Source organism: Melospiza melodia, chromosome 4 (genome assembly GCF_035770615.1).
Source record: "Melospiza melodia melodia isolate bMelMel2 chromosome 4, bMelMel2.pri, whole genome shotgun sequence".
In the NCBI taxonomy this organism is placed as follows: Eukaryota; Metazoa; Chordata; class Aves; order Passeriformes; family Passerellidae; genus Melospiza; species Melospiza melodia.
In genome coordinates, this window is record NC_086197.1 from 53893243 (window position 1) to 53905849 (window position 12607).

General features: G+C 55.4%; 1 protein-coding gene across 1 annotated transcript; it reads right to left on the bottom strand.

The window, feature by feature from the left end:
- Nucleotides 1-1011: 1011 nt before the first annotated feature.
- BAIAP2L2 (BAR/IMD domain containing adaptor protein 2 like 2) lies at nucleotides 1012-12480 on the bottom strand. The gene is made up of 14 exons (XM_063154524.1): nucleotides 12298-12480; nucleotides 11278-11353; nucleotides 10911-10997; nucleotides 9783-9844; nucleotides 9404-9475; nucleotides 8686-8802; nucleotides 8161-8307; nucleotides 7540-7692; nucleotides 6969-7110; nucleotides 5985-6213; nucleotides 4996-5067; nucleotides 4494-4674; nucleotides 2622-2662; nucleotides 1012-1797 (listed from the first exon to the last, which is right to left on the bottom strand). Exons 1-14 carry the CDS (start codon nucleotides 12334-12336, stop codon nucleotides 1722-1724), a joined length of 1494 nt encoding a protein of 497 aa, XP_063010594.1. The 5' UTR covers nucleotides 12337-12480; the 3' UTR covers nucleotides 1012-1721.
- Nucleotides 12481-12607: the final 127 nt, after the last annotated feature.

The window sequence follows — 12607 nt, forward strand, 5'->3', positions numbered from 1 at the left end:
CAGTCAGAGGGACCAAGAGAGGAAGAAGCAGGGTGAGGGTGAGGGGTGCTGGGGTGGGAGGCAGTGGAGGAGGAGACCATGTGCCCATGCTTCAGTAAGGTACCAAACAGGTGAAGCAGCTGCTTTTGAAGCCTTTGAGTCTTCCTCAGCTGCCAGCCACGATGGAGAAGCGGTGGTGGGGTTTTGCAGGGCATGTGCCCAGCAGAGAAGTGAGACAAGGTGGAGCCAAGGAACCGCTGCCAGCCATGGCTCAAACTGCCAGATCCTTCCCACCCCGGGCAGCTGAAGAGCCCCCCTCAAAGCCAGCCTCCCCAGGGGCCTGCCCACAAGAGGAGGGCTGGCAGGCGCTGGGACCAGCCGGTCTCTGGCTGCTTGTGGGGGAACCCTTTTACCCTTTTACTTCCAGGGAGGGGGCTGGGGCTCAGCCCAGGTGGGCTGTTGGGGAGGACAAGGCCTGGGCTGTAAAGCCCTGGAGCCCCTCAGCAGCAGGGGGGCGGTGGGGGCCTGGCCACACTCCCAGCCAGGGTTTAATGTCTATTAATAAGGCTAATCAGCTAAGCCATCGCTGGTGCTCCATCCCTCGCTCACGCTGCCGCTCCCGTGAGGGCTCCCCCAGCACACACCAGGTACTCCCAGATTGGTGACGCCCCCACAAGCCCTAGGGAAATGTTTTTCCCCTGCACTGAGCAGCCCTGGAGTGCCCAGAGCACACATTCCAGCAGTGGGTGAGGAGAAGGGGGCCACAGGTCCTTGCTGCCCTCCGGCAACAGGACAGACAGGGGCACTCAGGGGGGCAGCCAGCAATGGGCAGTGCAGCCCTCCTGGTGCCCTCCACATCCACCCCAGACCCCTGGGCTGGTGGCTGCTCCATGTGGACTCACAGCACTGCAGTGTCTGACACCACGAGCGTGGGCAGCCACCATGGCCCCAGTGCTGGTGGGGGAGCTGTCCTCCTCCCCCTGCATCCTGTGACTGAGGTGATGCCCCAGCCACTGAAATGGACACAGAAGATGCATTCTCCATTTTATTTTAAAAAACCCATCTATTTTCCACAGGACAGTACCTGAAGGAACAGGGCAGTGGTGCTGGACACTGTCACCTGCCCCTGCCTTGCCCCAGCACTGCCCAGCAAGGTGAGGGGCTGCACCTGGGGTGAGAAGAGGCAGGTGCTGCTGCAAATGGACACAGTTGTCAAAGAGGCCAAAACCAGACCCTGTCAGCCGGACCACTGGAAGCCTTCTTGTAGCCTTCTCTTTTGGAGTTCATTCTTCTGGTGGCAAAGGAACTGTTTGGTGACAGTCCTTCTCTGCCCACAGCAGGGGTAGCAATGATTCACCTTCAACATCCCAAGAGCACTGCCCTGGCTGCAGATGGCCTTAGCCAGCCCTACCTCCAGCTCCAGCACCATCCCCTCTCCCAGGCCACCAGCACCAGTAACAGCAGACTGCTCCCTCCCAGTCAAGCACAGTAACAGCACAAGGGGAGGGAAGCAGGGATCAATCCAGAAAGGGCAGCAGAGATCTGCTCCTGGCTAAAGCACACCAGGCACCCAGGTGAGATGGGTGTGCACACCAGGCACCCAGGTCCCAGAGGTATGGGAGGGGAAAAGAGAGTTCACTCCTGCAGTGGTAGCACTAGGCTGCTGCCCAGCTGGAGGTCACAGCACTGTCACTTCTCCTCCTCCCTCTCTGCTGGAGTCCTTCACTGCCCACAGCCCTGTTTCACCGGATGATGGGGGCCGAGCGGTCGTTGGTCACTGTGGGGCGCAGCTTGACTGTGGCAAAGGGGTTGGTACCTCTGGAATGGGAAAGGAAACAGGCAACCTTCAGAAAGGCTGCAAATGCCATGCAGGGATGTCTGTGACCAAGGAAGGGCCACTTAGTCCTGTGGCGGTCGCCTCCATGCCAAGGAGGAGAGTGTGGTAAAATCAATTCCTGAGTGTGTTTTCTCCATCCTTAACACACCCTGCTGCACATTCCCATGTGGTTCCCCTTGGGATCTCCCAAGGGCTCCTCACCCTCCTTCTTCCAAGGGATGAGGAAGGGACACTGGCACATGGCTGTCCCTCATGACAGCACTCTACACTCATAGAGTGTACACCAACCCTCCAACCAAGGATTGGGAAGTGGAAAAAGGCCACTGCACCACACCAGCAACATGCAGACACCAACCCAGCTCCAGGAGGAAGAAAACCAGGGATTTATGGCAAGTCTCACCCCCACAGACCTGACTCATCAGAACTCAAAGCCACGTCCTTTGCTGCCTCAGCCCTTACAAGCAGGCAGAGATGCACAGTCGTGTAGCTCCACACTCAGGCTGTGAGCTGCTATTGTGACCCTTCCAAGATGGATGGGAAGGAGCATGCGGGTCTGGACACGTGCTCAGGGTGCTCAGCTCCTACCTCATTTTATCTGAGTCAGGATAGGACCTTCCCAATCAGCAGAGGACAGAATGGACCACCTCTGCCTCCTGTCTTGGAAGGTAGGCTGTGCATTGCTTTTCCCTAGACACTTCCTTGTGGCTCCCACATTTGAGAATCCAAAAGATTAAATAATAATAGCGTTGTAATAATACTCCCCTCTGTCAGATTATTCCAGCGTGGAGTTCCACATCTTACTCACCGTGGGAAGAGTTCAGGGGGCTGGTCAAATACTCCTGATTTCTGCAGTGAAGAGAAAAGCAGCAGTGAGAAATCTGGAGTAGGCAATGTGGAGAGAAGAGTGGGGCAGGAGACACTGCACACATGGAGGAAGATTTCACAAAACACTTAGGTGAGTTAGGAGCCCAAGTCCTCTTAACAGGGCTCTGACTCCTTATTCAGTCAAGCTTTGCAAAAGTCCACAAATTCCCCACTGTAGATAACACCCCGAATATTGTTGTGGGGGGTTGTCCCTACACCACAGGTTCCTTACTCCCCTTGGACATCTTCTTTTGCTTTGGGGAAGAAAGGAGATGACTCAGATCCCCAGAATGTCATATCTGAAGAGCACAGCAAACAGTGACAGTCTGAGCTACATTTCACCCTCCAGCACAGCCAGAGATGCCCCCTCATATTGCCCACACACCCTGGCAAAAAGTCTGTGGTCCATGCCCTCAAGTGCTCCCTGCATCCACAGGGAACTCCAGAGCTGTACCTACCTACCCTGCACCACATATTACTGAAAAGTGGACAAACCTGATGCACAAAGTTGGACCTAGGCCCTGTGGCCCTTATTCTTGGCCAGTGGATAGTGAAGGATCAGTGACATCTGACCTGCTAAAGTACTCTGGTGGCAGACAAGAAAGCCACACGTGGCTATCTGGCATCCAGTTGGGAAGTCACACCCATTTGTTTGTGGCTCAGCTGGGGGTGTCTTGGGCATACATTTAAAGCAAAGCTGAGTCTTTCCAAATTAGTCTTTCCCTGCTTTATAGAGAGGTTCCCCACTCTGCCATGCTGTTCCAAATGCTGCACACTTTTCATGACTCAGTCCCAGGTCTATCCCTACACTCTAGCCCTGGGGCAGGATGAAAACCCAGTGACCCAGAGGGACAGGAAGGCTGCAGAGGTTGTTCCCCATGTTGTGCACCCTGAGGCTACCTGAAACCACAGAGCAGGACATAAAGGGGAAAAAAAGAGTGATTAAATGTTGCAGTTTTCAGTTCTTTGAGACATTCAATTGCTTGCAACCTTGTGCTGGCCTGGAACCAGTTACTGTGGAAAAGGTTTTCCAGTGAGACTGAGGACGTCATGCCCCATGGGCAGCACTGTTCTTTCCTCCCCCAGGTCATCACCTTTAACTTGGGTCTCCCAGTCAATTCCCTACTGCTGGAAGCAATGGTAAGTGGAGGACTTCCTTCTCAGTATGCCATCCATAAACCATGAGTTGGACACAACTTGTTCTAAGGCTCCTAAATATAGCTGTGCTGTGCCCTCAGCCTCTGCTCCCAGCTCTTCCCTACCCCAGCTGTGAGTTTAAGCCAACCTTCATGTGAATTTAAAAGAGGAGCCCTATGAAACTCTTCTCCATTCTCTGAAGGGAGAAGAAGGATGGCATCTCTGTTAGCTGGTCACCCACTCCCAGACCAGCCTGGTCACTCCATGGTCCTACTATTAGCAGAAAGAAGTGCTGCCCTGGAGCCACCAGAAATCAGGCTGGGAGGTCATGGAGAAAAGGACTGAACTGAAGGGTCCCTGGTGAGCAAAAAGAGAGAGAGATGAGAAGGGCAGGGGCAGGAAAGAAGTCCCTTGGGGGAGCAAAGCCAGGCACTGAGGATCTGCACACAACAGGAAGACTGGCAGGGGTCATCAGACAGGGTGGCATGTGAACAGACTGGGTGAGAAAGACTGGTGCTAGCAAGACTCAGGAAAGCAGCAGGTCCCTTCACCAACATCAGAAAGGTGATTTTCTCTCTCTACAGGCCAAAGCAGAGCAGGTGTGCCTTGGAGGATGAAAGTCAGATGGGGCCCCCTTCACACACACCCGCCACAGCGTCACTGCTGCTGCACTCACCTTGGAGCCAGAAGTGACTGGGGTGATCACCCCGCTCTGGTGGCTGCTGGCACCCACTGACAGGGGAGGTGGGGTGGGCACGCTGGGCTGGGCAGCAGCAGGCCAGTAACTGCTGGAGGATGGAGTGCTGGGATGGTCCAGGATGTCATCCATGCTGTGACTGCTCCGCAGCGGGAAGGACCTGAGCAAAGCAGAGGACAGTGAGGTGAGAGCCAGAGAGTGGGGATCAGGGAGCAGCACAGGTGCTAGCACAACATGGGATGTCTCTGGAGGAAATGCACGTGTCTTGGACTGGCCCAGCTGCAAGAACCTTGGAGATGAGATTGCACAAGTTATGGGAACTGCCTAGGGGAGCCTGCGAGGTCTCAGGGCACAATGAGGCTCTTGGCAGGTCCTACAGCATGGGAACCCTGCAGCGCTCCATGGGGCACACTTTGAACAATTACCCCACTGGATTTGTGGTGTACCAGGAGCTCTGCCTGGCCAGTTGCCATCCTGTTACCTGGTGTCTGGCTCCTCCATCTCCCTTGTATTCTCCAAAGGCTTGACATAAGCTTCAGGGAACCAGCCACACCTAGGGCACAGGAACAGAGCCAAATGAGGTCAAGGCAGCTGTGGCTTGTGGTTCTTCAGATCCGTTTGCTAAACACTTTTGATCTGCACCCATCTCACACATCAATCAAGCCACGTTTGCCACTACCATGTGTGACAGGGCTCCTGCACTTCTGTCACCTATAGATGGGGCACAGGGCTTATCGTGGGATGGACCTTGAGCTTGGAGCAGGACTCACTTATCTCAGGAGCTGTGCAAAACCTGGGAGCAATGCTGGTACAATCCAGCAAGAGACACTCCAACCAACCACAATCACAAGGGAGCTGTGGAAAACTCATCCAAGGATTTTACAACAGCTCCACTCCAGAAACAGCTGCCCAAAGAAAGGCACTGCTTTTGTTCATCTCACATCTGTGAGCATTCCTGCAGTCCACATCCTCTATGGAACGGGGCAGGCTTTACACCCAGATGTTGGCTGGCAGAGCCACAGCGAGTAATTCAGTAAGTGCTTGGTGCAGCAGTTTCCGTGCCCTGCCTGTGCTGGAGGCTGTGGCAGCAGTTGCAGCGTGAGCTAAGAAATGCCAGGCCTCTCAGGTAACTCCAGCAGTTCGTGGCCCTGAGCTGGATCCCATGACAGGAGTCACTCAGTCATGCAGGCCAGGAGGGGCTCACTGCATCCCTGGCTCTTCCACCCAAAGCCCCCAGAGGTTCCCCAGGCAGTCCATCCACACCCACCCTGCCACAGCACATCTCCATCTCCTTGGCACGGAGAGCCCGCATCCCTGAGGACACAGCGCTGCCCCACTGCGATGGTGGGTGGGACACGGAGCCCAGGCCTCACCAGGAGGCTGGGGGGGTGGTCATTTTGGGGTTAACCCTCCCAGCTCCAGACTCAACAAGCCTGCATCCATCCACTTTACAGCAGCAGCGTCACGTACGTGGATGAGCCCTCCAGCTTGCCGTAGAGCCAGCCATTCTGCGCCTCTGGCCTCAGCACCGCGATGACATCCCCGGGCTCGAACGGCAGCAGGGTCCGGTTGGCGCCTGTCGTGTGGGGCACGATGGCCTGGACCCTCGTGGTGCCACCGCTCCTCTTCCTGCCCTCGCTGCCAGCGCTGGCCTCGCCAAAGGAGCCCGAACGGGACGTGCGGCCCGCGGGCAGCAAACCTGCGGGGAGGCACCCAAGGGTCTGGCTGGAGGCTGGCATCCTCCTGCAGGACCCTGCTCCTCAAAGGGACCACTGCTTTCCAGTCAAGGAATTGCTCTAGGGGAGGAGCAGATGGCCTTTCACAGCATGGGAAAAGCAGGGTGAGCATCCTGCAGGAGACAATCCATTCAAGCCAAACCCACTTGTTTTGCACTGTGTCCTCTCTGGCCAAATGCCCAGAGCATAAGCACTGCATGCCCTGGCTGACAGTCCTCTTCCTGCCCTGCTAGAGCTACTGATTATTTGGATAATTTCTCTCTCTCCCTGTCCTTTTTTTACTTCTTTTACAAACTTTAGGCTAAAATTTCTCAGGAAGGAAAAGCAGGTGTGTCACGGGTTAAGCGGCTGGGTGTCGTAGGACAAGCTAATATTTAATCTGGTAGTATGAGAAAACGTGCTTTACTAAAATGGGAATTCTAGCAAGAACCAGTTCTTGTAGTTCGAGGAGCCTTGAAAATTGTACATTCATAGGTTCCCCACCTCACACAGCCTGGCCTTGCCCTGGATGGACTCTGCCCTGAAGGCTGAGCTCACTTTCTACTTCAGCCTTGCCCTCTACAGCTCCCATAGACGCTGTCCTCTCACCATGCCCAGGAACAGGGCTGAGGTCTGGTGCTCTGGTAGAGTGGTGGTCCCTTCCCAAACCCAACCCCATCCCCAGAGAGGTCCAGCCCCTGTGTGTCCCCACAGCACTGCTCCCAGAAGTGGGTCATACTGGCTGCTGACGGTGTCCTCCGCATTGGCCGTCTGGGAGACTCTGGCTGAGGAGACATTCTCATTTCTGGAGGGTCTGGAGAGAAGATGCTGGATCTGCTCCCAGTCATAGAAGAAGCAAAGTCCCCAAGAGGTCTCTGGGGCTGTTGGAAAGAAAGGGGGTTGAACACACATCCATGAAGGCTGTGTTAGGCAGGAGATGCTCTGATAGATATGCAGTCCCTCTTGGAAAGCCTAACTCAGCACATTCCTCCACTGCAGCCCACACACAGGCTCCTCTTCCTCTTGGCCAGGAAAGGTCACTGGAGATGGACAAGGCACCGTGGTTGGCCAAGGACTGACCTTGCCCTGCAGCCTCACCACCCAAGAGCCATTGAATATTTTGGGTTGGAACTTAAAGGCTATCTAGTCCAACCACATGAAATGAGCAAGGATGTCTTCAATTAGATCAGGTTGCTCACAGCTCAGTTCAGCCTGAGCTTGAACGTTTCCAGAGATGGGGCATCCACCACCTCTCTGGGCAACCTGTTCCAGTATCTCCCAAAAAGGTTAAGCTGTCTGTGGCTCCTCACCATCTCGAGGTGGGTGGGCGTGAGTCGTCCTGGTGGGTATCCCTGGCCATGGGAGGCTGGGAGCAGCCCCTGGGGGTGGCTGTTTGAGGGGTTACGGCTGGCTTCCAGCTGCTCCTTCCACCGCGGTGCCTTGCTCTGGATCATGCCCCGAGCCTGGGGAGAAACAGACAAGAGGGGACGATGGGCAGGCAGACCAGCTACAGAGGGAGCCTAGGGCTTATACATGCATGAGAGACCAGGTCCTCCCAAAATTAGGCTTGTGGGAATGGCCAAACAGCTCCCTGCAGGCAGGAATTTCCAGGATGGCATCCTCCAGCAGAGATCTTCCGGCCCCAAAGACCCTGCTAATAAGCACCTACAGCACCTTTCCCTCCTCCATCACTCACACACCCAGCTAACCCCATGCCAGCACCACGCTCAGCCCCAGACATGTTCTCCCAGCCTAGTACAGCCAGCCTGAACCTCACAGCAAGAACCAGAACAGTTTCCTGCCCAGTCCATGCGCAGGTGCATCCTTCACCTGAGGATGGCTCAGCCCTGGCTCCCTCCTGCCTGCACGCTCCCCCTCCAGCCCTGCTGTCCGCTCCCCCAGCTCTGCTCCCCAGCCTGGCAGGGCTGTACCCTGCTGTAGAACTGGAGCAGAGTGTTGTAGAGCAGCTGGTGCTTTTCAGCCAGGAAGCGGTAGCGGCGTTTCTCCTCCAGCTCCGCCTCCCTCTGGCTCTCGGACACGAACGCCTGCATCTCCGAGCGCAGCCGCATCACGTTCTCCTGTCACCGGGAAAGAAGGGAGGAAGGGATCAGTGAAAATCCAGCAGAGAGGACTCAGGGGAAGGGTTGGAAGGGGTCATCATGTCTATCAGCTTCCCAGTCCTCTTGCATTGCTGCAGCAGCAGAGAGGAGCTAGAGCAGGGTACTGGGCATTAAGTCCTTCCTTCCTGAGGCTTCCTAAATGAGGAAAGGGCTTGGCAGGACTGACCACAGGTCAGTAGCACCCTGTAGAACAGAAGTCTCCTACTTTCCAGATAAGCCTGCTGCCTTTTGAACATCGGAGCAACCCCTTGGCTAAGGCTGCTGAGAAATCAGCCCTGGTTCCCAAGAAATCCTCCAGTTCTTATCACCAACTCCGCACCTGCAATCACTGCTCACCTTCATCTCCCGGGCATTTTTGTCACGGGCCCTCTCCATTCTCCACAGCTCTGCCATGCACTTGTCCAGGTTGGTGGCTCTTCGCTGGTACTCCAGCTCATACTGCTTCTGGCTCTCCTGCCAGGGAGAAAAGAGGCTCAGCCAGGAGCCAGAGACTCAGCCACACTGAGAGGCAGCAAGGGTCCTGCTCTGATGGTTGGTTGGGCTTCTGAGCCCACCTGCAATCAGGCTTCACCTGGACCTCTTATAAAATGCCTTTCTTTTAGTTTTAAATGGCTCAAGAGTGCTGATGAACCTCCACATCTCAGGAGCAAGGATTGCCACCCAGCTGCCCAGCCGTGGGTCCCAAGGCCTCTGTCTTCCTCTGTGACAGCACCCACCAGCATGGCCAGCTGGACCACAGCAGCACAGGAGCCACAGACCAGCAGAGCCTGGGATTTGGGGAAGCTGGGAACTCTGCTTCTGGAATGCTGAGTCTCTCAGCCCCGCTGAAGCATTTGGCAAGTCCCACTGCACAAAGAACAGCCACCTGCCCTCTTTTAGCTCTCCATCATCAGCTGAACAAGGGGAGTTTGCTCCATGATGGGAAAAGGTAAGACCCCTCTATTTCCTGCTGAGAAGAATTACAGAACCACCTCAAGTGTTGAAGCAAAAACCCTTGGGTGAAGGGGAGAGATAAACAAGGAGAGCTGAGGAGGAGACAGGGGTTCACACTTACACTGATAAACTGCACGTCCATTTTGCTGTTCTTCTCCATGTGCTGCAGCAGGTCCACGTGGAAGGTCTGAGCCTGAAAGAGGGGAGGGAGCCATCACCCTTATCCCTTCACCATATGGGATATTGCATGCACTGTGATAAAGTGCACTAAAATATTCAAGGGGTGGCTCATAAAACTTGCAGAGCAAGTGACTTGCAGGCAGGCTCTGGGCATGCCAGCCCTGTGACCCTTCTCTGCCACGTGTAGCAGGGAGGCAGGCACCTGCCTGCAGGCATGTGTGAGGGCAGCTGATGGGGCCAGTGTGGTAAGGGCTGATAAGCTGTATTGAAGGAAAGCACTTTATTCTCCGCCTCCACCAGCCCTTGGGAAAACCACTCACCACAACTTCCAGATCAGAGCTCAGTAGTCTCTGTGTGTCAGACATCTGCATCAGAATTTCACCTTGGGGGAAAAAGACAGAAGGTGAAAAAAGTCCTGTGGCCATTTTCTCACGTGCCTAAGGAGGCAGACCAGCAGCGTGTAGGTCAGGCTGATGAGCTTTCACGTGGCTGTGAAAGTCCAAGAGATATCACCAAGCACTGCTCTCTGCACCCTGGTAGCCCTCCCTCCAGGCACTGCCCATGCAGGGTTACCCCAGCCCTCGTGATGGCTGGGCCGGTGCTCTGCTGCAGCCCCAGGTGTCAGAGACAGCCTCGCCTCTGCCATGGGCTCCGGTGCTGGGTTTCTGCTCTGCCACAGCCCCCACAGGCCCCATCTCTAACCCCAAAGGCTCCCCAGCTGCACTGCACATTTCTGGTGTCCTGTGGAGGGCAGCTCCAGCACCCTCTCCGATGCTGTGCATGGTCCCACTTCCCTGGGCTGGCCTTATGAAACCAGGAAAGGCAGAGACTGATGACAGGGAGCAGAGGAGCCAGCTGGGAGGTGCAGATGACAAGAAGAGTCTGCAGAAGGGGCACATCTGCTGGAAGCTTTTTGCTGAAACATTTAGCAGTGGAGCAGTTCCCTGACCACGTTTTCAGGCTGCAGAGTTATTTACACTGCTGAGTGTGAGTCCCTCAGCCCCAAGCTGCCATTCCAGTGAGTTGCAGGCTCAGGAGGACAAAACCCCATCAGTTGTCAGTGCATGCTCCCTGGCTTTTCCCTCACACCCTCAAGGAGGAGAAAAATGCTTCCTCTGTGATGAAAATTTCATCTCTGGGGGCAGGATGCCTCAAAAGAGACTGGTTTTTGTGAGAGGTCCATCCATGGAGGTCCATCACAGGAGCTGAGCTCACTCACTTATCTCGGGGAGATACAGGGAAGACCGCTGGGACTGTGAGAAATATTCAAGGACACACAATAAATTTGACAGTCACCACCTGGACAGGGCCTGGTACAGAGAGACACCATTTAGAGGAGCTGTCTTTCTTGCCCCAGTATCTGGAAGTGGACCAGCTAAGGGAGAAGGTCAAAAAGAGGTAACTGTGGTTCACCACAGGAGAGAAGATGATGTGCAGGAGAGCCTTACCTAGCATGTGTGAGGTGGAACTCTGCAGTGCCTGCTCCCCAATCTTCTCAATTGCCTTAAAATACACTTCAGCTGCTTTGGATAGTGCTGTGGGGAGAGGACAGGGGTAGTAAGGGTCCAGCCTGCCTTCCCACCACCACCAGCTCCAGCAAGCAGCACACAGAACTGCCACCTCCTGGTACTTTGCCTATAGGCCCTCATCTCTCCCCATCAGGAGTGGGTCCTGGAGCTGAACAGTGCTTAAGAGCAGCTCAGGACATGCCAGAGGTGGCAGAGCAGCAGCCCTGTCCTGGATGAGGGGGTGGGGGTGGCCAGGCTGGAGGCAGCACTGTGGCCTGGAGCCCTGGCCCTGTGGGACCCCACTCACCGTGGAAGGCACGCAGGTAGTTGTTGCCCAGGTACACCAGGTTCTCCAGCGCAGGGTTGAACTGCTCCAGGATACTCTGTGGCCAGGCAGAAGCACGTTAATGCCATTGTTCCTCATGCCCAGAGAGCTCAGCAGGACAAGGCTCCTGGGCTGTGGTTTGGCTGGGTGAGAGCCCCCTCTGGAGCACTGGAACCAGACAAGGTCCAGCCAAGCACAGCCAGTCCCTGCATCGGGGCTGGCCAGCAACCTCAGCTGCCCCGAGCCTTCCCAAGGCAGCCAGGAGAGGGGCTGCAAGGCAGCCCCCTGCACAGCCAAGTGTTACCTAGATGAAGATGGCTTTCTCCCAAGGGCCCACACCCACTGCAGGCAGGGGAGAAACTGCAAGGGGATCTGAGCTGCCTTTTCTTTCACCCCACAGCCAGCCACTGCTTATCCAGGCATGAACACAACCCTTTCCTGGCCAGGATGTGCTGCACTGCCAGACTCGGCAGCTTAGTAAGAGAAGGGATGGACAACCAGCTTCTCTGCTTTTGTTTGCATTTATCTAAGGTGTCCATTGACTACACAAAATACCAGCGACTGGAATAAGCAATTCCTCACTTCTGTCAGCCCTCCTCTCTTGGTTCAGCACTGGTGTGTGTAGGGAAGCATTTATGAGATCAGAGACTCTTTCAAGGGAGGGGCAAACCAGCCCATCGATCTTCCTGCCAGCAACCAAGGTGTGCCACCCTCCATGCTCCATGTCCAAACCACCCTGCCTGCCCAGTTCCTTCCTGAATCTGTCCTTAGGAACCACACCACCCTCTCCTCCGGCTCCCAAACAGGGATGCCTCAACAGGGACTGGTTGAGGCAAACTGGTCCCAAACACAGCCCAGAGTCCACAGGATCTGCTGCAGTTCAGCCTGTGAATGGATTCAGCCCTCAGCTGTCCACCCAAGGGAGCCTTTGGCAGAAAACACCCATCTCCCACCCACACATCCCCCATGCAGTCAGGAGCTGCCTTTGATGCCAACACTCACCTTATAGATGGAGATGGTGGATCTGTAGGACAGATCCATCTCTGGAGCTTATTCGCTCTCCCACAGAGAAGCAAGGAGCAAAGGAGAACAAGGTGCTATTCTGGCCTGAAGGACTCTGCTCCTGCACAGCCAGCTGGATGGAAGGAGCCTGTCACCAGCAAGGAAGGACAGCAGGAAGACAGAGATGTGGTACAAAGGGAACACTGATGGAGTTTAATAATTCACCAGCCAAGAGGCTGGAACTTGATCTCTGGAAGTAACCAGACTCTGGGGGGGAGAGAGGAATCCTGCGACAGCCAGCAAGGACATG